This window comes from Lycium ferocissimum, chromosome 11, assembly GCF_029784015.1.
Source record: "Lycium ferocissimum isolate CSIRO_LF1 chromosome 11, AGI_CSIRO_Lferr_CH_V1, whole genome shotgun sequence".
NCBI lineage: Eukaryota > Viridiplantae > Streptophyta > Magnoliopsida > Solanales > Solanaceae > Lycium > Lycium ferocissimum.
The window spans coordinates 28,802,314-28,829,611 of record NC_081352.1 but is presented as its reverse complement, the minus strand read 5'-3'; the positions used below and the strand labels follow the sequence as shown (position 1 = coordinate 28,829,611).

At 35.0% G+C, this 27,298-nt stretch overlaps 2 protein-coding genes across 3 annotated transcripts; one reads left to right on the top strand and one right to left on the bottom strand.

Moving 5' to 3' along the window:
* The first annotated feature begins 13,993 nt into the window (after nt 1-13,993).
* On the top strand, nt 13,994-18,117 carry LOC132035995 (small ribosomal subunit protein mS79 (rPPR3b)-like). 2 transcript variants are annotated; one of them, XM_059426205.1, is made up of 2 exons: nt 13,994-15,239; nt 17,789-18,117. In XM_059426205.1, the coding sequence occupies exon 1, from the start codon at nt 14,114-14,116 to the stop codon at nt 15,197-15,199; it is 1,086 nt and encodes a 361-aa protein (XP_059282188.1). In that variant the 5' UTR covers nt 13,994-14,113; the 3' UTR covers nt 15,200-15,239; nt 17,789-18,117. The 2 variants fall into 2 exon arrangements, with proteins under 2 accessions (XP_059282188.1, XP_059282187.1); XM_059426204.1 differs by having other exon boundaries at nt 17,786-18,117.
* On the bottom strand, nt 16,393-22,472 carry LOC132035996 (anthocyanidin reductase ((2S)-flavan-3-ol-forming)). Its single transcript, XM_059426207.1, has 6 exons — nt 22,248-22,472; nt 21,282-21,448; nt 19,578-19,778; nt 18,722-18,881; nt 17,782-17,995; nt 16,393-16,725 (listed from the first exon to the last, which is right to left on the bottom strand). Exons 1-6 carry the CDS (start codon nt 22,375-22,377, stop codon nt 16,581-16,583), a joined length of 1,017 nt encoding a protein of 338 aa, XP_059282190.1. The 5' UTR covers nt 22,378-22,472; the 3' UTR covers nt 16,393-16,580.
* Between the last annotated feature and the right edge of the window lie 4,826 nt (nt 22,473-27,298).

Genomic DNA, 27,298 nt, shown 5'->3' with positions numbered 1-27,298 from the left:
GGAAATATTTTGCTAACTTTCCTATTTGTGTGGCATGAATCCTATTTATATAGAGGAAGCCCGTAGTTACGTACTCCTCCTGTGTGAGCTTGCTCATATTGCCGTTCCCAAGTTTCGATAAACGAGGAAGGTTGTGGTCGGCTGGAAGCCAACGTAAAACTTGTCAATTCATGACGAATTATTTATTAGTATTATTTATATAACATTTAACTTATTTTTCATTTTTATTTTATTTAGTGTGGTGATGATAATGAAATGAGTTCAAATGAAGAAGTGAGGATTCATATAACCAATCCCAATTTGTTTGGGACTGATGCTGAGTTATTATTGTTGTTGAATTATAAAACGAGTAGGTAAACTTTCCATGTGACATTGCATTTTGTTTTTCCATTTGTGGTCTGTGCTAGATTCTTGGATCTATGGCATTTTGATCTGGCAGGAAAAGGTATCTCTTTTTGTTTTTTGGTGAAGGAATCTCACTTAGATTATCAAGGTCTTTGCTGGAGTCTTGAAGGATGGCAATGGTTGAACATGACAAAATTAACAAATCAATAGGGACATTTGTCTTCCTGCATTATGGGACAAAAAGTTTGTGAGACAGTTCACTGTTAAAAAACTTTGTCGGTTAGTATTGTTCTGTCATGATTTTATTCGAACCTCGACTAAACCTAATTTTAGTTCTCTTATATGAGTAGATCTTTTTCTAGTTGAAGCAGAGGTAAAATGCCATTCAATGTTTCAACTTTCACAATAAGAAGCAAGAAGCAAGTGTTTTGAGTGTGTGAATCATCTTATCTAAAAAACTATTAAAAGGTTGTTTCTCTAACACATATTTCACCATGGTATTAGAGTAAATAGAAGTCTTGAATTCTCGGATAACCTCGAGTAATTCTCAATGTGGTTCCTGAGACTTGATTTAAGAAATGTGTCTATCCGAAATCTTAAGGCTTGGATTGTTTCTTTATTTTTCTTGCTCATTGTTGTTGGGAGAAGCAGAGACAGTGTTAGACTTTTTGTTAGCTTTCCTTGTTAGGTTGGAAGGAAGTGTCGGAGCTTGTATTTTTGCCAAGTTCAGGAAGGTAATACGATCTCAAAGAGGTCGAGTGTGCAACTGAAAATTTGGGAGCAAGTGCATAGATAGACGATTTGAGGACCGCTATTGAAGCTATAAGTGAAGTATATAAATTTTTGTAAGTTTAGCTACTTCAGAAAGTTGAAAAAAAAAATCACATATGAAGTTACAAACCTTTAGACATATAGGGTATCTGAAGTTAGGTTTGCCCGAACTTTGACATATAACATATTGCCCGTGCAAGCAAACATTAGACATTTTTTGACATATGGCTTGATAGTCCAAATTTTAGACAAAAATGACGAAAACTGTCTAAAGTTTGATAATTCCTTCGTTTCATTTGTAACATCTCGGGTCTTGAGACTAAGGTACGACTCGTACTAAGAGAATAAAACGAAATTTAGAAGGTTTCACATTTTTGCAAAAGTGGTCGAGGGGATTAATTCAGGCAACCATAACCCCTTGATTAGTTGGGAATTTGGAAAAGCATCCTTCATGAAAGTTGTAGTACATGGAAATAACTTTCCAACCATATAAGGACCAGGCCAATCGGAGATTGCAGCAAAAAGTTATAGACGCCGCAAAAACGCTGCAGCGCCAGGCCACGAGCGCTGGCGGCGCGTCGCACAAGGCTCATGCGCGATGGCCACGCGTCGCGGTACCAACGCATAAAAGTGACCTCTCTAAACTTTTGTCCGCAGAGGGTCCCGTGATGGACATGCGTCGCGGGCCCATCGTGGGGACGTGTTGGGTTTCGGTTCAAAAGTCAGATTTTGTGTTTTTAACTTATACTTAAAGGTGGGATTATTTCCCTAACTCCCTACGACTCGAAAATTACCCTAGAACAGGAGAGAACTCATCCCAAGGCCTCAAGAACACTCCAAGGTAAGTTCAATGATGATTTCTAGTTAATTGCAATTCCCCAACGTGAAACCCTTCAAAATCCGTAGATATTGATTGAGTCTTCTTGTTGAGCAAAGAAACCCTAGAACTCAAATTCTAGAAGATTGAACTTCAAAAAGATAATGCTCCTACCTTCTAACCAATTATAGTTGTGAATTGATGGTTAGACTCTAAGTTCTTGGGAGATAAGTTATTGAGCTTGATAAAGAGAATGATGTGAACTAGAGAGAGAGAGCACGACCCGAACTACGGGCCGCGACGGATATCCGGGACTAACCACCGAACACCGCTCATGGAGAATTATTCCCCTCTCATTCATACTATATGCTCATTTTCATAGAAATATCTCATCGTTCGAAACATAATCACTTTTATAAACATAAGCCCTAGCCGTGGAAGATCAAAATAGTACATATACATGCATATACATAAAAGCCATGGGACCATACTACCCACATGCGTATCTACGAAAACACTAGAATACTAGACATCCGGACGTGTGTGTGTTTGTTGTCATGCCCAAAATGAATATACACATGTAGTATGTTGCATATGTACCAAAAGAATAGTCAAGGCACCTCCGGAAAATGGAGTGTTTGTCAAGTCATGTAGCTCCTATGAGTCCGGGTCACCTGTTGTGTTGGCATGAACACAGGTGAATGGACTTCTATTCAATATTGTGGTATGCGAAGCATAAACAATAATGAAATATCCATGAAATAAGGAGGCATCAATAAGGAGTTATCAGAATCGACTAAATCATAAAGATATCATACATACCGGTTTCTTACTTTAATACTCATCATCATCTCGTATATGCATAAATGTGATATGAAAGTGACCATATAGGTGCGGTGTGATAATCAATAATATTAGAATAGCATTAAATGCGTCCAGGCCTCCCGCGTCCGGGATATCATCTCATGCCGCCCACTTACTTGGTAGGCGAGCCCAAATGCCGTCGGGCCATGGTGTATAGTGGAATGCCGCCTTGGCGTGTTGATTCAAGATTTAACCACGGTGTGATATCATCATATGCTCATTATATCATGCTCATCATAATATGCTTATCATAACTCATCATGGTATGCTTGACATCAATATACTTATTACAATACATGCATAGAGACTTAGATGAATCATACTTTTATCGGGGACGTAAGGTCGTGGACCCCCGATGTCCGAGATTGAGCATTCTTACGTATTCCGCTCACCTTGAAGGAACAAGCATAAAGTGAGTGTACATAATGATCAATATCATTGGATTACATATATTACATCATTAGCTTCTTAGAGCATCGTATCATAGACTATAGCATTTCTAGCCTTTAGCTTTGACTATCATCATTATCGTATTCATCTCATATCTCTTATCTCGTATAGCTATTCGTGAGTGAGGGCTCTTAACTTTCTTGGAGATGGAACATTTATGGTAAAAGAGGAAATTCATGCCATAGGACTCATGCCTTAGAAGGAAAGGGCTAGCCTCACATACCTTTGTCGTTTGACTATTCTATGCTTGCTCGTTGTCCTTTAATGCACAGTTTTACCTTCAAGAGAATTCGTATCGGCATTAGCTACACAATTATATGAACGGGCCTTTAAAGCTAGAGAAAATTGGGCAGCATTTCCTTTGTTTATATGACTTCCTCCTTATTTTCTATATCAACTCCCAAACATCCGAAATATCATCACAACATCACCAACAACAATCGTCATTCATTTACATAATTCGCGTTTCACAATTCTACTTTAACTCTCCATATTCATGACTAAAATTCACTTTCGCATTCTTTTGTATCCAATGCTTATTTCATGTTCTATAAGTCATTTATAACGCATTTATATCATCAACATACTCATCCATGATTTAATTCCACTACTATTCAATAATGACACTATTCATCCATTTGATGACCCATTTATTGCACTCTTCCACAACCCATGTGTTTCAACGTATAAATACTTCAAATAGCATGTAAAAGTCATGAAACTTACCTTAGATGGTGTAGGAATAAACCTTGAGTGGTAATACTCTCCTTACACAAAAACCCTAGTTCATTTTCTTGGGATTTCTTGACTTGGATGGACTTTGATGAATTTCTTACACTTGATTCACTTGATTTCTTGGTATTGATCTTTGATTTCCTTTGATTTCTTGTGTGAAGAGTGGAGAATATTCTAGAGAGTTCTTGACTTTGTGTGGAATGAAAAATGAAATGAATTAAATGAATGTGGGTCTCCTTTAATAACTTGAAATGCGATCCCGTCGGGTAATTCTACGCCCATTTCGTACGGGCGCGTATAAATTCCTACGGACCGTCAAAATTGTCCGTAGAACGGGGTCAAAAATGGGTCCGTGACCATTTGACGCCGGGCTGGGTCCATTTTACGGACCGTAGGATTTCCTACGGACCGTTAAAAGTCCCACGGGGCGTCAAATGGTCCGTAGGATTTCTGCTCGGATGCAGTCCGTCGTAGAATGGCCATAACCTTTTACTCAGACCTCACATTGACGAGCGGTTTGTTGCGTTGGAAACTAGACTCGATGAAATTCAATTTGGAAAAAATAAAAACACAAAAAAACTCCTCATATTCTAGGAGATATTCCCCACCAATGTGGACCAAAATTTTATCCGAAAATTTTGCCAAGTTTTACCAAAGTTCCCATAAACTCAATTCCTTTATTTGTTTGATCTTAAATCCTTATGGAACCTTCTTAACACTTATTTAACACTTCATTAACAATACAAGGGGCATTACAACTCTTCTCCAAAACTTCATTAAGTCATCATCAATTCGATACTCGTAAATCTTGCTCGACACATGACATATACCTCACTTTCCTTACCAACTTTCGTCTCCTACTTCAAATGTCTTTGAAATCTTAATTAGGACCATTAAGGACTAATTCTTACTTGCCCAAACATCATATACATCTTATCCTTCGTTAATTGATTCACCGTACGTTAATGGGAATTTTTCGAGGAATGATGTGAACTATGGTAGGGTTTTGAATTTGTTGATTTAGGATTGTTATAATCATATGGGTGGTGAAGAATGGTGTTAATTACGGGTGTGTTCGGTGTGGAGTAAAATGTTTTCCTGGAAAATGTGTTCGTGGAAAATAAGTGAATTTCTACTTATTTTCTCATGTTCGTTTGGGTAGCGGAAAATAAGTGAATTTCTTACTTATTTTCTCATGTTCATTTGGTTGGTAGAAAATATTTTCAGGAAAATACCCATCCAAGCCCCACAACTCCACCCCAACCCCACCACCCCATACCACACCAACCCCCCCCCCCCACCCCCAATTTTTTTTTTAAAGGATTTTCTAAACCACCACATCCCCACTAGCGTGGACCCATACCACACCAACACCAACACCCCCACCCCCCACCCCCGCCCCCGCTCCCAATTTTTTTTTTGAAGTTTTAAATTTTCTAAACCACCACATCCCTTCTCTCCCCCCCCCCCCCCCGCGCCCCCCGCGCGCGAGATAGCCTCCCCCCAAAAAAAAATTTCTTAAAGAAGTTTTAAAAGTTACTTTTTTCGGATTTTTACACCACCCACCCCCTCCAATAACCACGCAAACCTTCAATTTTTATAATTTTTTAATAAAGGTAAAATTAAATAGGAAGTAGAAAATTTAGGGGGGCGGAGGGTGTAGGGGTGCGTGCGGGGGTGGGGGTGCATGCGGTGGGTGGGTGTAGAGAATCAAAAAAGAAAACTTTTCAAAACTTAAAAAAAAAAAAAAAAAATTGGAGGGGGTGGTAGGGTGTCGGGAGGGGGGTGGTCGTGGGGGTGGGTGGGGTGAAAAAAATAAGAAAAGAAACTTTTAAAAATTTTTTAAGAAAAAAGAAAAAAAAGTTGGGAAGTGGGGTGAGGGAGTGGTTAGGGTTGGGTTGAGTGGGGGTGGTGGTGTGAGGGGGGGGGGTAGGGATGTGGTGGTGTAGAAACCCAAAAGAATTTTTTTTTTTTTTAAAAATTTAATTTAGGGTGGGGTGGTGGGGCGATAGGGGGTGGGGTGCTAGGTGGGGGTAGGGTGCGGCGTGGGGGGAGTGGTGCATGGGTTGTGGGAGTGGTTAGGGGGTGGGGTGATGCATGGTTGCCGAAGTGTTTGGGGTTTGGTAGTTGGGGTTGGGGGGGGGGGGTTGTAAAAAAAAAAAAAAAAAGTTTTGAACTTTTTTTTTCAAAACAAAATTATTTTTTTTGGAGGGGGGGGGGGGGGGGGGGCAGTGGTTGGTGGAATGCATTGTGGACTTGTTTTCCCTACTTTTATTAGGGAAGTCATTTTCCCCATTTTTAAGGAACTTATTTTTCTAAAAAAAATGTTTTCCAAAATTTTTGACCAAATGAACATGAGAAAATTGGAAAATGTTTTCCTCCATACCGAACACACCCTACATCTAATTGAGATTGTAGAATCACCTAGAAGTAATAGAATGAGAATTGGGTGAAGAAAATACCATTAGTGAAGGTTGTGGAGCTTTATGCCCACCAAGTGTTTGATAAGATACCTAAATGGCCAAAACTTGAGTATTGTTGCAAATGTTGATTTCATTGTCTTATAATGCTATAGATTAAAGTCGAAAGGAGCGACGAACATTAATAATTGGGAATAACATTACGCTCAAGAGCAGGAAGTTAAAGTATGTTAGGCTAACTCTCTATGTTTGGGAATGTTAATGATTCTCCCAATGCCACGTTCTTTTACAACGTATTGACTCAGAAATATAGTTATGCCTCAGTTCCCTGAATAGTTGTAGAACCTCTATTCTCTAGTTTCGTAATTCATTCATGACTTTCATTCCGAACGTTGTGAGCTCAGTACGTAATCAATATAGACTTGTGTTTGATAACCATGAGTCTCAGTCTAGAATATTCAGCATGTTTATAAATAGTTAAAGGCGCATATCTCATAATCAGCTCATGAATACATGTCTCAGTGAATTAGTGCTCAGTATGTCAGCGTTGAACATTTTCAGCATGATTCTCAATTTTTTAATGTAAATTGTTTAATGTTGAACACCTGTGTTCTTGGACCTAAGGCCACAGTTATGTATATGTATACTTGGGCCCGAGGCCACAAATTTGTGCACATATATTAGGCCTGAGGCCACAAATTATGATTTCAGTTAAACAGGTGATTCTCTATTCAGAACAAGAAGTATACATAACTTTACTTCTTTTCTTCACTTCAGTTATCAGTTATCGGTTTAGTTTCAGTTTTAGCACTTATAGTTCTTTCTTTCAGTTGTTTTACATACCAGTGCAATTCAAATGTACTGACGTCCCTTTTGCCCAAGGCCTGCATCTCGCGATGCAGGTAACGATTTACAGGACGACGAATCTGCTCACTAGGATTTCCAGTATCAGCTGATTGGTGAGCCCCAGTCTTTCGGGGCATTATCATTATTTTACAGTCTTTCAGTATTTACAGACAGTCAGGTATGCCGGGGGCCTTGTCCAGGCAACAATCAGTGTTTTCAGTACTTCATTAGAGACTTCATATACTAGAATAATAGCTAGACAGAGTCACAGGCTTTTCATGTTAAGCCATGTTGGCTACAGTTATGCATTAGACTTATAACAGCGTTTCCACATTTTTATTATATCATTCAGACTTTCAGTATATCAGAATGTGTTAGTTTATTTTCCGCATTCAGTAACTTATGATATCACATGTTGATTCAACCAGCCAGTTGGTTCGCTCGGTCACATGTAGTCTGGCACCTAGTGCCGTGTTACATCCAACCCCAGGTTTGGGTCGTGACATCATTTCACTCATGGTATTCATCCATTTAATCAATAGCACCTCAATTTAATTCAGTCATTTTAAGTCCCAGATTAATCAGATTAAATAATAATTTAAGGAGATTTACAATACAATAACTGAAACGCTAAGAACAAAAAGATAATTTGTTTGGGCAAAGCTTTTGAAGAAGAAGAAGGAGAAACAGAGGAGCATATCCTGTCTGAAGTTTGCCAAATCGGCTACAAGTTAAATAATTCTAAAGAGATGGATATAACTTAAATAGTAATATGAAAACTGGCTATTAGGTGCAATTCCTACCGAAAATTCGAGTTAGTTCGTCGGGTCATTCACACAAATGCCCTTATTCGGGGGTGATCTTTAATTTTTGCCTCTCAAATTTTTGGTCTTTATAATGACGTTTGTCTGCATAATTTTTTGATTGTTATAGCAAGATGCTATTATAGAGCATATGTAATATGACATAATATGAAAATCGGCTCCAAAGTAAACAAAACCACTACAGTGAAATGTTGCTCTAGAGGTAAGCTGTTACGGAAAATGATTAGTTTTGCACTTGTCTCTAAACGAAAATTTATATCACCTGTTTTAGCATGAAAATCGGCATTTACGAGTCTACTATTCATCGATTAGCTTCCGCTAAACGGTACAAATGAATCGAAGAAATCCTAGAACACCAAAAGCGATATCGATCCAATGTAGCCAAAAGAGAGTTTCAATGTAAGGCTTGTGAGTTTGTTTGGGAAATCTGGGTTGTTTGAAAGGCCTGAGAGAACTTACTTTTAAACATGCACTTGCAAGCAAAAGAAAAAGAAAAATAACCATTTGCAACAAAAATCTGCAGTTTATACCTTAAAGAGAAAATGACAAAAATGATCCCTTATGTTTAATAGTAGGTTCAAAATAGTCTCTTAAGTATGTACTTGACAGTTTTGGTCCTTCAAATTTGTCAAACAATAACACTTTTAGTTTCGTAAGATATGTATCGAACTCTGTCTGTTACATTTGAAGAAAAATAATGGCAAAAAAAAAAAAAAAAAAAAATAACCATAAAGAACAAGAAAGTCACATCAAATTCTAAAATATGCAACACAAAAACTACACTAGACACTAAGGTGCTGTTTGGCCATAAATACCAAAAACAAATTCACTTTTTTTGGAATTTTTGAAGTTGGAGTTGGAGTTGTGTTTGGCCATAGTTTTTAAAATTGTAGTTTTTGGTGAAATGTAGTTGTAAAAAGGTGAAAAACGTGAATTTTTTTTAAAAAACAAGTTTTTCTTATTTTTGGTATTCCGGAATACAACTTCAAGTTGTATTCCGAATATTTATGGCCAAACGCCCAAAAGTAAAAAAAGTGAAAAAAAATTTCGGAAAAAAGTGAATAATTTTTATGGCCAAACGGCTACTAAGAATATATTTAAAAAATAGTAGAAATTATTCAAAAAATTGCACGAGAATCTAGAAATAAATTAAAAATAGAAAAAATCACAAAAATAGTACCTTTAAATGAGAATCCCCTTACTTGTTAATAGTTTCCGTCAAATCTAACAACAGTATTTGATAAGTATTTGATGGACCAAGACTATAAAGTGCATACTTGAGGGACTATTTTGAACCTATCCTTGAACATAAGGGACTATTTTTGTCATTTTCTAGTACCTTAAAACCCGAATAATTTACTTGATTAGCGGGCCATATTGATTTTAAACTATAAATAACCCATTTTAATCAATTTCCACACCCTGTTTTCTGGTTTTAGGCATTTAAGTAGTACGAGAAATTATAGGAATGTTAATTTTAAATTAAAATAATTTTAGGGGTTATGTTAAGATACCCATCGGAAATGAGTTTCTTTTGTTCCCATACGTATCCATCTAAACGGGTTTCTTTGTTTTATCAATTTACTCTTCTTCTTCTTTTCTTTATTATAATCCTTCTTAAATTTTCAACATAGACCTTTCATCAGCTAAATCAATCAAAAATTTATACAAAGTTTGAGGACTCTTTTTAAACAAGATTTTCATGGGTAGTAAGGGGTACCATTTTATGTATGATCAATGTATGCATATTTGTTGTATAATCGATGTATATTATTTGATATATAACTAATGTATGCATATTTGATGTATAGTTAATGTATACCCCTGAGTATTGTGAAGTTTTCTTGCTGCTTCTCTATATTGGTTCATCGTCAACTTATATTTTTTTTTTCTAGTACATTTTGAATGTATAACAAGCGTATAATTAGTATATACATTAGTTATACACATATAATCAATATATACATTAATTATACACATATTTACATGATAATTATACATCAACTATACAATGCATATTCCTTGTATAAAGTGTACAAACAATGTATAATGGATTCTCTTAATCCGGTTGTTTCTCCTGATCTTGCCTTCTTCAAAAAAAAAAAAAAAAAAAAGGATTTGTGAAATTTTTGCATATTTGACTACACATTTCACCAATGAAAAGTGCTTTTCAAAGAACATAAAGTTCAAATGTGACACCAATGGAAAAATGATTTTCAAAGACACAAAAAATTTAAAATTTTCATATCAATGGCAGAGGGAATAAAAATGTCAGAAACACTTGTTTTGAGTGAAGACTATTCCTTGCTAAATGAAAGAACACACCAATAACTGTTTTAAAGACATTAGAAATCTTCAATGCCAGAGAAAGGAAAAAGTTTTTTTCAAGAGAGATTTGGTAAGAGTGTATTCCTATAATTAAGGCTAAATTAATGAGGACGAAATGCTAATGGCTTTAGTTAAAGCTTTCTTTTTTTACTAGGTTTACTGAAGCGGCTATAAATTTTAAGGCTATTTATTGTGAACAAAAGTTTAAGGTTAGGAGGTGTAATCAAAAGTAATGGGTGGCTATTTATGTTTCCCCCCCTTAAAACCCTACACTCCATAGCCATTTTCTCATTACTTCTTCACTATACTAATGGCATCTTTAACCAGAACAATAATAACCATCTCCAGTGACTTGTACAAAGAACGCGACCTCAAAAGACTCGTTTCAAAATCAAATAATACTCAGATATCACCCCTTTTCGCACGAAAATCGGCATTTATGAGTCTACAGTTCATCGATTAGCTTCTGCTAAGCTCTTCAAATAGATCAAAGAAATCCCCGAACACCAAAAGCAATACAAACCTAAATAATATTTTTTCTATGGAAAATTTTTCCTCAAAATAAGAGGAAATATTTTCCTTAAAAATTTGATGAAACATTTTCCGAATCAATAAAAACACGCTAAGCCATCCCAACTCATCCAACCTACCACCCCTACTTACCCCCACCCCACCTATCCCCTATCCCACCTACCCATTGCCCCTCTCCTACACCCACCTCTCACTCACCCCCAACCTACCCCAATACCCTTACCTTACCCCTCCCCCACTTCCCACCTTACCCCTCCACCCTACTCCTGCCTACCCCATGCCCATCTGCCTACTCCCTCCACTAGAAGTTGCACTACAAATTTATAAACCTCATAGTGTTATGCCTTAAATATATGCAAATACTCTTAAAACGATATTTTCTAACTTGAATATTAAACACAAGAAAATAAATAGAAAAATTACTAATTTATCGAGAAATCTTTTCTTGAAAAATATTTTTCCATGGAAAATATTTTCTTTCAATACCAAACACACCCTTAATTAAAGACCCATTTGCAAAAAAGAAAAAAAAAGGGAAAAAAGATAAAAGGAGGAACCATTTGCATCAAAACCCTGTAAGCATTAACCATAAACCCTACACTCCACAACCATTTTCTCATTACTTACTTTCTTCACTATCAAAATGGCATGTTTAACCAGATCAATAAAAACCATCTCCAATGACTTATACAAAGAATACCTCAAAAAACTCGTTTTTAAATTCAAACAATACTTAGATATCACCCCTTTTCGCACGAAAACCAACATTTACGAGTCTACTATTCATCCATTAGCTTCCACTAAACGGTACAAATGGATCAAAGAAATCCTCGAACGCCAAAAGCAATGTCAACCCGATATAACGAAAGAGAGTTTCAATGTAAGGTAGGTTAGTTTGTCTGGAAAATGTGGGTTGTTTGAGAATGCTCAAAAAGTGCTTTGATGAAATGCATGAGAGAACTTACTTTTAAACATCCACTTGCAAAGAAAATTAACCATTTGCATCAAAACCCTGCAGTTTGTACTTAAAAGAGAAAATGACAATAATTATCCCTTATGCTTGATAGTAGGTTCAAAATAATCTCTTAAGTATGCACTTAACAGATTTGGTCCTTTAAGTTTGTCAAAATTAACACTTTTAGTCCCTATAAAGTATTTATCAACTCTATCTATTACATTTAAAGGAAAAACAGTGAAAGAAAAAGATTTAACTATCAACACCAAAAAAATGACATCAAATTCTAAAATATGCAACATAAAAGCTACGCACGACACTAACAACAACAGCATACCAACGTAATCCCACAAGTGGGGTTTGGAGAAATACTAGAACCTAAAAAATATAATTTTAAAAAAAGTAGAAATTACTCAAAAAGCTGGACAAGAGAATCTAGAAATAAATTAGTAAAACATAACAAAAACTACAAAATTGTACATCTAAATGCGAATTCTCGCTAATTCTTACCTTTATCATAGTTTCCGTCAAATCTAACAGACCGTATTCGGTAAATATTCGATGGAGACTAAGAGCATGTTTGGCTTAGTGGTTTTGAGGCCAAAAGCATTTTTTTTCAAGAAAAAACACTTATTTTAGATATTTGAGGTGTTTGGCCAATTAGTAAAATTGCTTTTAAGTAGAAGCAGAAACAGTTTTTCTGCGGTTGGGGAGAAGCAAATAATTTCTGCTTCTTGAAAAAAGCAGAAGCAGAAAATTATTTTTTTCAAGACAAAAATATCTCCATATAAATACATATCTACAAAGTATGTCCCTCGTTAATCCATTAATTTCTAATCAATAATTCTTTGTGTTGAATTTAATTAGTAGAATGCTTTTGAATTTTGTTTTGGTTGTAGTTTTTAGTATATTTAAATCATCGTGTTGATATTATATCAATATTAGATATTTACTTTTATTTGAAAATTTTAATATGTATTATTAAATTTTAATCAAATAAAAGTAAAAACTTAATTGAAGTCTTCCATATATATTTAAAATAATTTCTCTCTGAGACAATCTTGATAGTATCGTTCATCGATACTTGTCCTTTTTCGTAATTGTACACTCAAAAGCACTTTTTTTAAGAAGATCAGCCAAACACAATCTGCTTAATAAAAGCTGTCAAAAGTACTTTCCAAATTAACTAAATACAAACTGCTTCTTACGAAAAGTACTTTTTTTAAAATCACTTAAAAAACACTTCTCAAAATAAGCAGTTTTTAGCCGCTAGGTTAAACAAACTCTAAAAATAACCAAGAATATTAAATGCATACTTAATGGACAATTTTGAACCTACCCTCAAACATAAGGGACCATTTTTGTCATTTTTTAGTACCTTAAAACCCTACACTCCATAGCCATTTCCTCATTACTTCTTCACTACCAATGGCATCTTTAACCAAATCAATAAAATCCATCTCAGATGACTTATACAAAGAACGCAACCTCAAAAGTCCCGTTTTTAAATTCAAACATTATTTTGATATCACCCGTTCGCACAAAAATCGGCATTTACGAGTCTTCGTTCATCGATTAGCTTCCACCAAATGGTACAAATGGGATCGAAGAAATCCTCGAACACCAAAAACAATACACACCTTAAAAATATTTTTCTAGGGAAAAAGTTTTCCTCAAAATAGGAGAAAATATTTTTCTTAAACACTTGATGGAAAACATCCCGAATCAATTAAAACACACAAATGAATCCCCAATCCACCCCCACCCCCACCTACCCACTTCCCTATCACCTCTTACCTCATCCCCCACCTTCATCCCCACCCCACCCCACCTATCCCATACCCCGAACCTACCCCACCTCCCACCCCTACCTACCCTAACCCCACCACCCATCCACCTACCTCCATCACAAGAAGTTGCACCCCGAATTTAAATATATGCAAATGCTCCTAACATAATATTTTCTAACTTGTGTACCAAATATAAGAAATTAAATACAAAAATCACTAATTTACCGAGAAAATACTTTCTTGAAAAATATTTTTCCTTGGAAAATATTTTCCATTAATACCAAACACACCCTTTATTAAAGACCCATTTGCAAAAAAAAGAAAAATAAGGGGAAAAAAAAAAAAAAGAATCATTTGCATCAAACCCTTTAACCGTGTACCATAAACCCTACACTCCAGTCTTTTTTCTCATTACTTCCTTTCTTCACTATACCAAAATGGCATCTTTAACAAGATCAATAAAAACCATCTCCAATGACTTATACAAAGAACGCAACCTCAAAAAACTCGTTTCTAAATTCAAACAATACTCAGATATCACCCGTTTTCGCACGAAAACCGGCATTTACGAATCCACAGTTCATCGATTAGCTTCCGCTAAACGCTTCAAATGGATCGAAGAAATCCTCGAACACCAAAAACAATATCGACCCGATATAACGAAAGAGAATTTCAATGTAAGGTTAGTTAGCTTGTATGGGAAATGTGGGCTTTTTGAGAATGCACAAAAGGTGTTTGATGAAATGCCTGACAGAAGTTTGAAATCCGTTAACGCGATTTTAAGTGCTTGTGTGAATTCCAAGAAGTATGATAAGCTTGAATCTTTGTTTCAAGAATTGCCCGAAAAGTTGAAAGTGAAACCTGATGTTGTTACGTATAATATAATGATTAAAGGGTTGTGTGAAAAAGGAGAGTTTGATAAAGTTGTTGTGTTGGTTGATGAAATTGAGAAAAATGGGTTAAAACATGATTTGGTTACGTTTAATACGATTCTTGGTGCGTTTTACGCGAATGGTAAGTTTGATGATGGCGAAAAGATGTGGAATTTAATGGTTAAGAAGAACGTTAAGCCGGATATTAGGAGTTATAATGCGAAGTTGGTTGGATTGGTGAATGAGAATAAAGTATCGGAGGCGGTGAAACTTGTTGGTGAATTGGGAAGTTTTGAGTTAAAGCCTGATGTGTTTACTTATGGTGCTTTGATTAGAGGATATTGTAAAAAGGGTAATTTGGAGGAGGCTAAAAAGTGGTACGGAGAGCTCGTGAACAGCGGTTCTGCTCCGGATAAGGCGATATTTGGAAGTGTTATTTCTTCTGCTTGCGAAAAGGGTGATTTTGATTGGGCGTTCGAGTTGTGCAAAGAGGTTTTTAAAAGGAAGTGCAATGTTGATATGAAGTTGTTGCAAGGAGTGGTGGATGGGTTGGTGAAATCGTCGAGGGTTCGAGAAGCTAAGGAGGTTGTGCATTTGGGCAAGTCGAATGATTACCATCTTTATAAGCTCAATTTGCCTTCAGATGAGTAAGGGACGAGGTGGTTGCTTAGCGTTTTAGATGCTGAATTTGGTACGTTTACCTCGTGTGCGAACTTAATTTGATGGTAGTTTCATGACTGTTAGCAAATAGATGTATTCTTGTTTTGGATATTGAATGAATTTATACTTTGCTCAGCCTTTGTGTGTGAGTTTCATGACTTTTATCTATGAGTTTCTATAACAGTGCTTTCAATAGTAGCATAAATGAGTATGACAAAATATAGATGCATTCTTCCTGTACAAGAAGTCAAGAGCCATGGGAACATATTAACCTATAAATTATGCAATCAGCTTAGAGATGATGACATTTTGGTTGTGATCAATCATTCAAAGATGGGATATCCCATGCCTATTTGTAATTATAAGGCAACTAGAACTGTTTGTCCGATATGGATATGAAGTTCACAAGCTATTTTTAGTATGGTCTCATAAGGATGCTAAACATTAGGTCACTGTAAGAAAATGGTCAGAGAGGGTTGTCAACAGGGGTTTAGGTGATCTATTAAGATCCTTAACAGAAGATACTTTTGCACACAAGTATTAACGACAAAAGAGAATGGTATTCTTGTCTTTTGTGGTTGGCATTTGTTTCAATTTCCTTTACGTGCTATGATGTCATTCCTGTTTAGCCCACAGATCTACTGTCTTCTCCTCTTGTGCCATTTCAAATACTTGAAGAATAATGTGGCCTAGTTAATGGAACATTTTCTTGTCTACTTAAAGTTAACTACTTAACAATTAATAAAGGTTTGGTTTCTGTTTTTGTTATAAGCATTAAGTAATAACTTATATGTTATAAAAGTATTTGCTCCATTATATGCAAGAGTCATGACAAGATCTTGAAACATATCTAAGAATACAGGGGAAAAGTTAATATTTACTCTTTCCCAACAAGAAAATGCAAGAATAACTGTACCTGAGTATTAGTGCGCTGATCAGATAGTCTATTAATTACGAACTAGGAGGTGTGTTGGTTCTGTTCTGAATAGTCAATGCTAATTTGATTAGTGCCCATGCCAAAATGCTTAGGCGGGTTTGAACTAAATCAATTGCAACCTGGGGAAGGTAAATTCTGTATTTCGTTATTAAATGGAAGATTTCAAATGATCAAAAGAAAAGCACATTTCAAGAATTAGTGTTCAGCCGCTTCAGCTATATAATAAAACATGTGTAGTCCCTGCAAATTCGTTGAAGAGTATGTCTACCACTTTAACAGTAAATCTTGAAGGATTATTTGGCATAATAGAACACAGAACTAGACTTATTTTATTTATAAATTATCCGTTCTTTTGTGTATTAAATTCAATCTTGTTTCTTCAAAGCAATTGCTACAGAAGAGTGTTGCTCTTTGCCACAAGATACACTGAACTCTTCAGTTCTTCAGTAACCCCTTTTCTTTAAAACAAGCAACACACTGATCATAAATCTCTTCAATCCCATACTTAAAATTGAATCCTTCTTTGATGAGTTTTTCTGATGATATGATCAACTTGGCTTTAGAAGGGAAGTCTCCAAAACTGCAATACATCAACCAGATTTATATGAGTAAACAAGTTTTATACCATACAGTTTATGAATATAAGAAGGACAAAAAAAAAAAAAAGAAAAAAAGGATTTGAATGCTTCAATAGGGAGATAAGACTATTTACAAATATCTTATTAGTCCTGCTTTTTTACCCCTATGCTTTGCACCGTAGTTGCATGTCTTCATCACTAAATCCTTTTTTCTTGGACTATCAAAGGTTGTAGTTAGATGGTAAGTAGCCCTTCATCCTTAACCAGAGGACTGGGGTTCGAGCCTAGGACTGAAGTCAACTTTAGTAGGGAGCGTTTTTATCTCCAAAATGAGACTGTTGGGCTCGAATCCGGATTAGTGGTGCCCAAAGTACGCGTCAGACACCGGGTGGGGAAAAAAACCTGAACTTGCAACTCATCGGTGCATGTCAAGAGGGTTTGGAATATGGATCTGGGTTATATATACTGACAATTCTATGAATTTTTACACTATTGAGTATAATTTAAAATATCATAAGAGGTCATTATGTATATTTTCTATATTACCTGATCATGCTTGTTATAAACAGCTACCTGTTATTTATGCAGGTAAACACAACCTAATGGTGTTAAAAATAGTTAGTACAAGTTATTGCAGATAATTACTAACCAGATGATGTTAAAAAATGCACACTATTAGTGCACTAAACTTTAACTCTTAATTATACAAAGAAATATTTGTATTTGCATTCATTCTAGAAAAGCCAATAATCAACCTAAGTGTGAACCAATTGTTTTGTTCCTTATTTAATGCTATCATGTAGCATAACCTGATGGTGTTAAAAAGCTACATATTGTCAGTGTACTGAACTCTATGCTGCTCGGGCTCTTCAAAAAGTGCCGATGGGTGGGTGTCGGATCCTTCAAAAGTAGTGATCCGACACGAGGAAGACAACATTTTTGGAGAGTTACAGTAACAGATTGAATTAACTCTTACTTATACAAAGAAACATTTGCATTTGTATTCATTCTAGAAAAAACGCTTATGAAGCTTATTTAATATTTGTAACATTACTTACTCAGTAGGAACACATGAAGTTGGGTATCTTTTCTTCAAGAAATTTGCAAGCTCTGGAACACTGGTATTGACTGTAGAGCAAATGTATCTTCCAAAAGCTGATTCTTTCTCAGCAACAAAAATATGGGCACGACAAACATCCTCTACATGTGTCATAGAGATTGAACCTGATAACATCTGCATGCCCTTCAAGTTACTTATAAGAAATTCATTCCCTGTCAAAATATTTGCAAAGATAAGATTAAGTTCTTCCAATTACAGTATTTCATGTGCAATTTTGGATATGCGTTTAGAATGATTATTTGATCAAAAGGGGAGAATCGACTATCTTCTTCTATTTTTTGTTTTCACTAGGTGTCCCAATAACTGTTTTGTTGCCCCGACTAATAGTATATTTGGTCAAGCTTCCAAAATTTGCTTATTTTGAAAAGTCTTTTTTGTCAAAAATTCACTCCACTAATATTGAATATTAATTTGTGCTTGGCCAAGGTTCTAAAAATGCTTCCGTGGAAAAGTTACTTTTTCAGCTTTGAAAAACATCTTCTGCTACTACTGAAAAACACCTAACTTTTTTCCTAAAAGCTTGGTCAAACACCTCATCTCTTAAATAAAGACTTTCTTAAAAAAAAAAAAAAAAAAAGCACTTTCGGTTGCATCACGTAAGGCCCATTAAAGGGGAAGTTCTTTACCAAGATTATTTTTATTCATAGGACTGGAAACCGAGACCTCTGGTTAAGGATGGAAGGTTCTATCCATCCCATCATAACCTTGATGTTAACGATTCTCTACGTTAGTAAATCTAAAATAGTTTCTAAATTTTAGTGTTAGATAGTGAGACAGCTTCTTCAGGAAAATGTTTTCTTGCAAATATATTCCGTCATACCAAATGCACTCTCAAAATTTGTTCAAAAGTATATATATTACTCATCTTTTATTCAGACCTGTGATCAATGACATGGCAAGAGCAACACTGCTTGGAGTTTCTGGAGTAAGGTTAGGACCAGCCATGAGAGATGGAATTACAGTGATAAGTTTAATATTGTTTTCCTCAGCAAATTTCCAGGCTTCCTTTTCAGCTAATGTTTTGGAGACAGGGTATCCCTGGATAGTAGTAAAGAACTTTTAGAATTATTAGCCATATTGTTAAAAAACATAATTAAGAATATATGTTCTTTAACTATTTAAACTTTTAGATGCGATAACACAATTGAACATGGTACAAAAAGAGCAAGCAGATGGTTTAAAATCAGTGGCATACGTACACAATTTCGTGCAAATAGTGTTGGTCTGTTGTCACAACTTGACTTATATTTTGGATATATTTTGGATTACGACATGAAGTTGTAGAGGTTTTAATGCTTTACTTCTAGTTCAGAATTGGCGATTATCTTGAGGTATTGTCAAACAGTGTCGATCTATTATGTATTTCTTTTTTTCCCAAAAAATATATTAATTCTTCTAATATGGAGTAGTTTTTTTTTTTTTTTACGAAGTCATGTCGGAAAACACTCCTTCTAGAATGGTGTCAACTACTATCCTGAGCTCAAGTTTCATCTAGTTCATTGTCAAAAAGAATTTCTACCTTCTCAACCAATAATAAAAGTATACATTCTTTTCCAATTTAAACTTTTATGAGATGGTTCACATACCTCCCAAGACAGGGGTAAGGTCTGCATACACACTATCCTCCCCAGACCCACTTGTGGAATTACGTTGAGTATGTTGTTGTTAATGAGATGATTGGTTACACAGTTTAAATATACAAAGACAATGTTAAGACTAATATTGAGAAATTACCCAAGTAGGTGGCTTTGTGGAAGTCAAGAATCCAACATCTGTCCAATTAGACTCATCCATGACTAGGTCTGTTCCACTAAGCTGGTTGATAGTCACAGCTGCAGCTGATGAGGTCAACACAACACGTTTTACTCTATTTGATTTGGCACATGCCTTCAGAACATTCACAACTCCTTGTATTGTTGGTTTTATCATATCATTCTGCCAATAAAGCGAACGAAGATTAGAGTCGAGGTAAATTCAAAATTTAGAGTCAAAGAATTCGGAATAATTTATGTTACAGAATTTGAATCGGGACAAAGGTTCAAGAAAGAAATGAAGAATTCTGAAATTTTAGGTCTTAAATATGCCATAGCAATAACATTTTTTTGTTTTGTTTTGTTTTTGGTAACTAAATGATTATATTAACCACCATTGGAAAGTTACATAACCACAGCAGATATCACTCACTTCTGCTGTCTCACTTGTTAAGTCTCTCTATCAGGCTAAATACAATATAAGCTCAGCTACACAAATTCTACTTAGGAAAGTCTTCTAGTTTAGGATCATCTCTTAATGGAGATATCCCCGTATCCAGAAGTCCCTTTACATCACTCTTACCATAGATCTCTATACTACTCTATTTGCAACTAGTCAAAATTTCAGTCTCTGCATCAAGTTGCTAGTCCCTGTTGTTGCTCTAATGTCGCACGTACAAGCAATAAGTCCTGCTATAGCTTCTACACTCCTACTCTTCTTCTCAAAAATACACAAGTTTCTCTCATTCCATATCTCATGAACAACCTCTGCATACACCATCTTGAACATTGAGGCAGCTTGTGATTTCCCCTTAGCATTGCACAAAGTCCATTGAAAGTGTTGATCCCATGTAGTTGCCTTGTGTGGTTGCCTCTGCATCCATAGTAGTAGTCTGTCCCATACTCTTTTAGTGAAGCTACATTCAGCAAACAGGTGGTTTCTGGTCTCAGGCAGCATCTTGCATAGTATACATGTTGTATCCACTGATATACCCCGTTTATTCAATCTATCACTTGTGCGCATCCTGTCTTGAAAGTGGAGCCACATAGTGAAAATTGCCTTTGCTCTAGCCTCTTTTTTGAACATTAAGCATTTCCAGGTCATTCCAGTTTGCTGTCCCATGAGTTTGTAATATATTTGTCTGATTATACTCTTTGTAGCTGTCCACTCTATTTGCTTCTAATCAATCACTCATAGCAATAACATTTGTATTGCTATAAAACTTTTAAAACCTGCGGCCTTACATGTCATAATATTTGTGTGATTTTAAACCGCGGATATACCTTGTTCCAAGCGGTGTCACAGGACATCTCTTCGTCGAGCTTTTCTACTAGTAGAGACAATAAGCGAAATGGCAATATGAGGTATACTGATTTATTCATTTATTCACTTCTTTAAATGTTGGTACCGTTTATGAAAATTTTTGCTTCACACCGCTGATTATAAAAGCTTATCATTAAGCATAAAACAAGAAATTAACTGGAAGTCGGTCATTCTCTTTTAGAACGGACTAAAAATGAAAGCAGTATACATTTTGAACATTTTTGCATATGTATACATATTGGGAGCCAAAGCAATACGTTCAGTTGAATCGACAAAACCAGTCCTAAATCCGTCTTTGAAGATTAAATTAAATGTTATGGAAGCTCAAGAGTGCATGCAAGTGTAATATAATTCTATATATACCTCTGGATCTTGAGAAGCAAAATTGATTGGTGTTGCAACATGGAAGACAGCGTCACAGTCAGCTATAGGGGCATCAAAGCTTGTTTCATCTGTTAAGTCAGCTTGGAATATTCTCAAGTTGCCCAAACTATGTAAGGCTAAGAGGTGAGATATCTTCTTGTGATTCCCTATTAAGAAAATCAGAAAGCAAAAGAGTAAATTAAACAGTTATGAGAGGAAAAAAAAAAAAAAGAAGGAATGAGATATTGTTAGATGAAGCTCACTGTTTCATATGATGCTAAATGGTCAAGAAAAGCCAACTTTACGTATTTTCTAATGGTGCTATAGCCTACTTGATTGTGTAAATTTAACCAAAAATTGAAAAGAAAAAAAAAGGAGGAAAGGAAACACGTACAAGCATGGACCACTTTCCTTTTAGCCCTTTCTCCATCTACTTATTTTTCCTACTCAGTGTTCGGTACTCGTTTTAGAGCTCCGACTAATTTGGATTGGGGTTCTGTATAGACCATTAAAAGGGGGAAACGCTCCCTAACAGGATTCCACTTATTACAATAAACCGAAAACTAAATAGGGTTTAACTTTCATATGTACATGAAAATATAAATTCATTTTACATTGCTATCAAGTCACCTTAAAGGAATTACACATAATCAATGGAACTAATAATCGTAACCTTCTACTAAATTGTAATGATTCTGTAAAAAAAAAAAAAAAAAATGCTTACATACACCATCAGTGGATATATAAGATAGAGAGGGGCGGATATACCTTAGCCCAATTGGTGTTACGGTCACCGCTTCGTCAAATTTTTCAGAAGATGCATATATGTGTATAGAGAGATAATAACCAACATGCAAATATTGGGTATCAATTAAAAAATGATACCGCTTGTCATTCTAGTAGTTCATTTATTTGTTCATTTTTTTCTTTCCATATGGATATCATTTACGAAAAATCCTGACATACCAGGGTCCCGGACAGTTGTATTAACAGTGTAGCCTTTCTCAAGCAAAAGTTTGACAAGCAAAGATGCCATAAAACCAGTGCCACCAATTACACAAGCTGATTTCAATCCAATTTCTGAAGACCCTGCCATGGAATAATCTTTTAATAAAATTATAAGACTTTGAAACCTTATAGAGAAAAATAATGTGAATAATCAAAACGTTAATATTTTAGTGTCAAATGGAAGTCTTTGTGTCGTAATATTTAGATGGATGCAGCATCCTTAATTTTATCTAAGACCATTAGGCTATGAAGTAGCTGGGCACGTGGAGTTACCAAAAGGTCAAACGTAGAAATTCAAAAGCAAAGTCTATAGTTAAAAAATAAAAAGATATAGCAACCTATTTGGAGAATACTGGAGAAATTTCGATATGCCTAGCTACCTCTACAATTTAAACAACCTATTTAGAGAATAATAATAACTATGCATCAATCCCAAATAAGTTGAAATTAGCTTTTATTTAGAGATGTCTATGAATGGATTAAGAAGAATTTGGAAGGATGAATATAGCCTGGATTAATAAGGAAAACAATTCATAACTATCCATAGGGCAATTTTTACGATTGCCCTTATTCGGAGGTGGTCTTTAATTTTTGCCCTTCGTCTAAAATACCCCGAGTGCTGAGTTCAAACTTCGGCTTAGTAAAAAAAAAAAAAAATCGCAAGACAGAGTTTCGTAGCAAGGTAGGCCTATTCGGGCAAAAGTTAGGAGGCCTAACTTTTGCCTTGCAAAGTAAAAAAAAAAAAAAAATCTGGTCATTTGCACGATTACCCTTCAAAGGCACTGGTCTTTAATTTTTGCCCCTCAAATTGGTGGTCTTTAATTTTTTTTCCCTTCGCCTAATATCATGAGGTTTGGGGTTTGAACCCCGGCTCAGTCAAAAAAAAAAATCGCAAGGCAGAGTTTCGTAGCAAAGTTAGGCCTCAAGCAGAGTTTTAAATGCAAAACTTTGCCTTGCAAATCTAAACCTCTGCCTTGCGAAATTCATTCTTTTTTTTTTTTACTGAGTTGGGCTTCAAACCCAGAACCTCGGGGTATTAGGCGAAGGACAAAAATTAAAGACCAGTGCCTTTGAAGGGCAATCCGCACAAAAAAATGGAAAAAATTTGCCTTAAGACATACTTTTGCCTCAAAACTCTGTCTTAAGGCAAATTCTGCATTAAGACAAACCTCTGCCTTATAAATTAGATTTTTGCCCGAATAGGTCTACTTTGCTATGAAACTCTGTCTTGCGATTTTCTTTTATTTTTAATTTTTGATTGAGTGGGGGTTCGAACCCGGAATCCATAAATTTTTAGACGAAGGACAAAAATTAAAGACCACCAATTTGAGGGATAAAAATTAAAGACCAGTGTCTTTGAAGGACAATCCGCGCAAAAAAATGCTACCCATAAAACTCAAACTATATACTCATCAATACCTATTTACATCAATCCGCGACTTTTATAGCACAAAAAAAAAAAAGTTAAACCAAACTAGCACAAAAAAAAAAAAAAAACATTAGTAGGTTTCACGCACTAAATTAGTGCGTGAAAGGACCAAACTGCAAAAGTGCAAATTGGGCCTTTCACGCACGAATTTCATGCGTGAAGGGGTAAAGACCCTAATCTCTCAATGCGGAGAGGTTCCTTCCATTTCTGATTCAATGGTTGTCAATTGTCATAAGAGGAACAGTTGCTTATGCACCACAAGTTTCATGGATTTTTAATGCAACAGTAAGTAACCACCGTTTAAACGAGTCCGGAACAAAAATGACTCAATAAAAAATTAAGTGAATCAAAATATCCCAACAAAAAAAAAGTTACAAAACTACCTTTAGTGCAGTAAAATACTGCGCTAAAGCAGTTCACGGAGACGGAGCCGTTAACTGCTTTAGCGCGAGATTTTATCTTGCTATAGTTAGCACTAAAAAAAAAAATTGGTAAACTTTTTTTTTTTTTTTTTGCAACACTTAGTGTTTTTTTCATACTTTGACCAACGATTAGTCGCGTGTCAAGACTCCGAAACGTCAATATTTTATATAGAACCTGATATTTTTTCTGCGTACAATAATGTAGGCTCAATACATCAAGGATACGTAGACGTTCGGATCGGCATTTTAGGGGTTGAAAAGGTGCCCGAAGTAAGTTTTGTTTGAAAAAATTTAGTGTTTTTTCCATACTTTGACCAACGATTAGTCGTGTGTCAAGACTCCGAAACGTCAATATTTTATATAGAACCTGATATTTTTTTCTGCGTACAATAATATAGGCCCAATACATCAAGGATACGTAGACGTTCGGATAGTCATTTTAGGGGTTGAAAAGGTGCCCGAAGTAAGTTTTGTTTGAAAAAACTTAGTGTTTTTTTCATACTTTGACCAACGATTAGTCGTGTGTCAAGACTCCGAAACGTCAATGTTTTATATAGAACCTGATATTTTTTCTGTGTACAATAATATAGGCTCAATACATCAAGGATACGTAAACGTTCGGATAGTCATTTTAGGGGTTGAAAAGGTACCCAAAGTAAGTTTTTTTTGAAAACTTTAGGGTGTTTTATTTTTTAAGATTTTAATTTAAGCATGTTATTTTTTAATCAAGACATAACTTTATTTTGAATATAAATATAATTCGAAAAAATATAGGGAGAAAAACTAGTTGTAAAGTGGTCAAACTTTGGATGGTCATAACTTTGCGCTCGGACTTCCGTTTTACGCGTTTTTTTTTTTTGAACTTGCGTATTTTTTGGAGATCTATGCGGACAAACAGCCGCAACGTGGTTTGGCAGAGCCAATTTTTAAAAAAATACCTTTTATCCCATTCAATTTCAATTTTCCCCAAATTAGCCCGAAATTTTCGAGTTTTATTTACATATAAGATGATGATACGCAATAGATTTCAACGTAAAAATCCCGGTAATGTAGGCGTGGAATGTCAATTTCACTTACGCGGTTTCAATTTTTGAAAATAAAGTCGACTAATTTTCTCGACATATAAAGTTGACTAAAATAACCTTACGGTAAACAAAACTTACTTCGGGCACCTTTTCAACCCCTAAAATGACGATCCGAACGTCTACGTATCCTTGATGTATTGAGCCTACATTATTGTACGCAGAAAAAATATCAGGTTCTATATAAAATATTGACGTTTCGGAGTCTTGACACACGACTAATCATTGGTCAAAGTATGAAAAAAAGCACTAAGTGTTGCAAAAAAAAAAAAAAAAAAAAGTTTACCAATTTTTTTTTTTTTAGTGCTTATTATAGCGCGTAAAATCTTGCGCTATGCAAAAAAAAAAAAAATTCTTTAGTGCGGAAAATCTTTATTCTAAAGCGATTAATAACCGTCTCTCGTGAATCGCTTTATCTCGGTATTTTTCCGCGCTAAAGGTAATTTTGTAACTTTTTTTCTCGTTGGGTATTTTGGTTCACTTAATTTTTTATTGAGTCATTTTGGTTCCAGACTCGTTTAAACGAAGGTTACTTACTGTTGCATTAAAAATTCATGAAACTTGTGGTACATAAGCAAGCTGTTCCTCTTATGACAATTGACAACCATCGAATCGAAATGGAAGGAACCTCTCTGCATTGCGAGATTAGGGACTTTGCCCTTCACGCACGATTTCGTGCGTGAAAGGCCCAATTTGCACTTTTGCAATTTGGTCCTTTCACGCACAAATTTAGTGCGTGAAACCTACTAATGTTTTTTTTTGTGCTAGTTTGATTTAACTTTTTTTTTTTTTTTTTGTGCTACAAAAGTCGCGGATTCTATTTACATTGATGCTCATTAAAATAATTACTCCACATTTTATATTCCCGCATTCTCATAAGTCATATCATGCGACCTTATTCTTATTTTTTTAAATCCTTTTTCTCTTCTTTTTTCTTCCTTCTTTTATTTTGCCCCTATTTCCCTTTTCTTTTTTTATTTCTCTATTTCTTCTTTTCTCCTTTTCTTTCTTTCTTTCTTTCTCTCTTTTTTCTTTCTTTTCTTTCTTTTTTCTTTATTTTTTTCTCCTTTTTCTGTTTATTTTTCTCAATCATATTATTTTTTTTTTTCTGTTTTTCACTATATATGATTTCGTTCTCATTTTTGCTCTTTTCTTTTCGTTTTTGTTCTTGTTATCTCTCTTTTTTCTATATTTTCTTCTCTTTTCTAATTTCATTTAAATATTTTTCCTTTGTTTTCTTCGTAATTAAATTTCATTCACTTTTTTTGCTCCTTTTCCTTTTTGTTATATACAACAAAAAAATGATGACTAATATAATAAACATTCGTTGAAGTTTTTTGCTTTTCAGATCCGAAGATCCACTTGTAGCTATTGTAATGGCCCAAAATGCATATTTCATATTTAAACCATTTTCTTTACCCAATTCTCAAAGATATCTCACTCCATATCAAGCATATTAGGATATAGCTAAGTTGTGTCTTGTAACTAGGGGTGGGCATAAACACCGAAAATCGAAAAATCGGATCGAACCAAATTAATTCGATTTTTCGGTATTTCGGTTCGGTTTCGATTTTTTTTAATAATAATTTCGGTGTTCGGTTCTGGTTCACCGGTTCTTCGATTTTTCGGTTAAATCGAAGTTTTTTTTTTTTTTTTTTTTTTTGAAGATTTACTACATGAACACAATTTTTTTGGGGGAAAAAAACATAAGTAGACAATAATATTATAATATTTATATACTCTTAGCAACTAAATGTTATTAAACATTACATGGCAGGTTAAGTGTTTTATAGTAAATCAAATTGCTACATATAAGGAAACTTTCAGACGTGAATAACTCGAATACCTATTTGTTGTTCATAGTATAGCTGCTTTTATACAATTTCATACTTATTATTATACGAGATTTTTTTTTTTCAGTTTTTTTCTTACCTTTTCTACTTCCTCCTTATTCTCAACTTCTTTCATTGTTCCATAAAAAATAAAATCTCGATTTTTCATTTAACACTACGGATATTAAACACAAGTATAATAATAATTTGAGTGTTGATTTTTATTATATATGGTATAATAAAA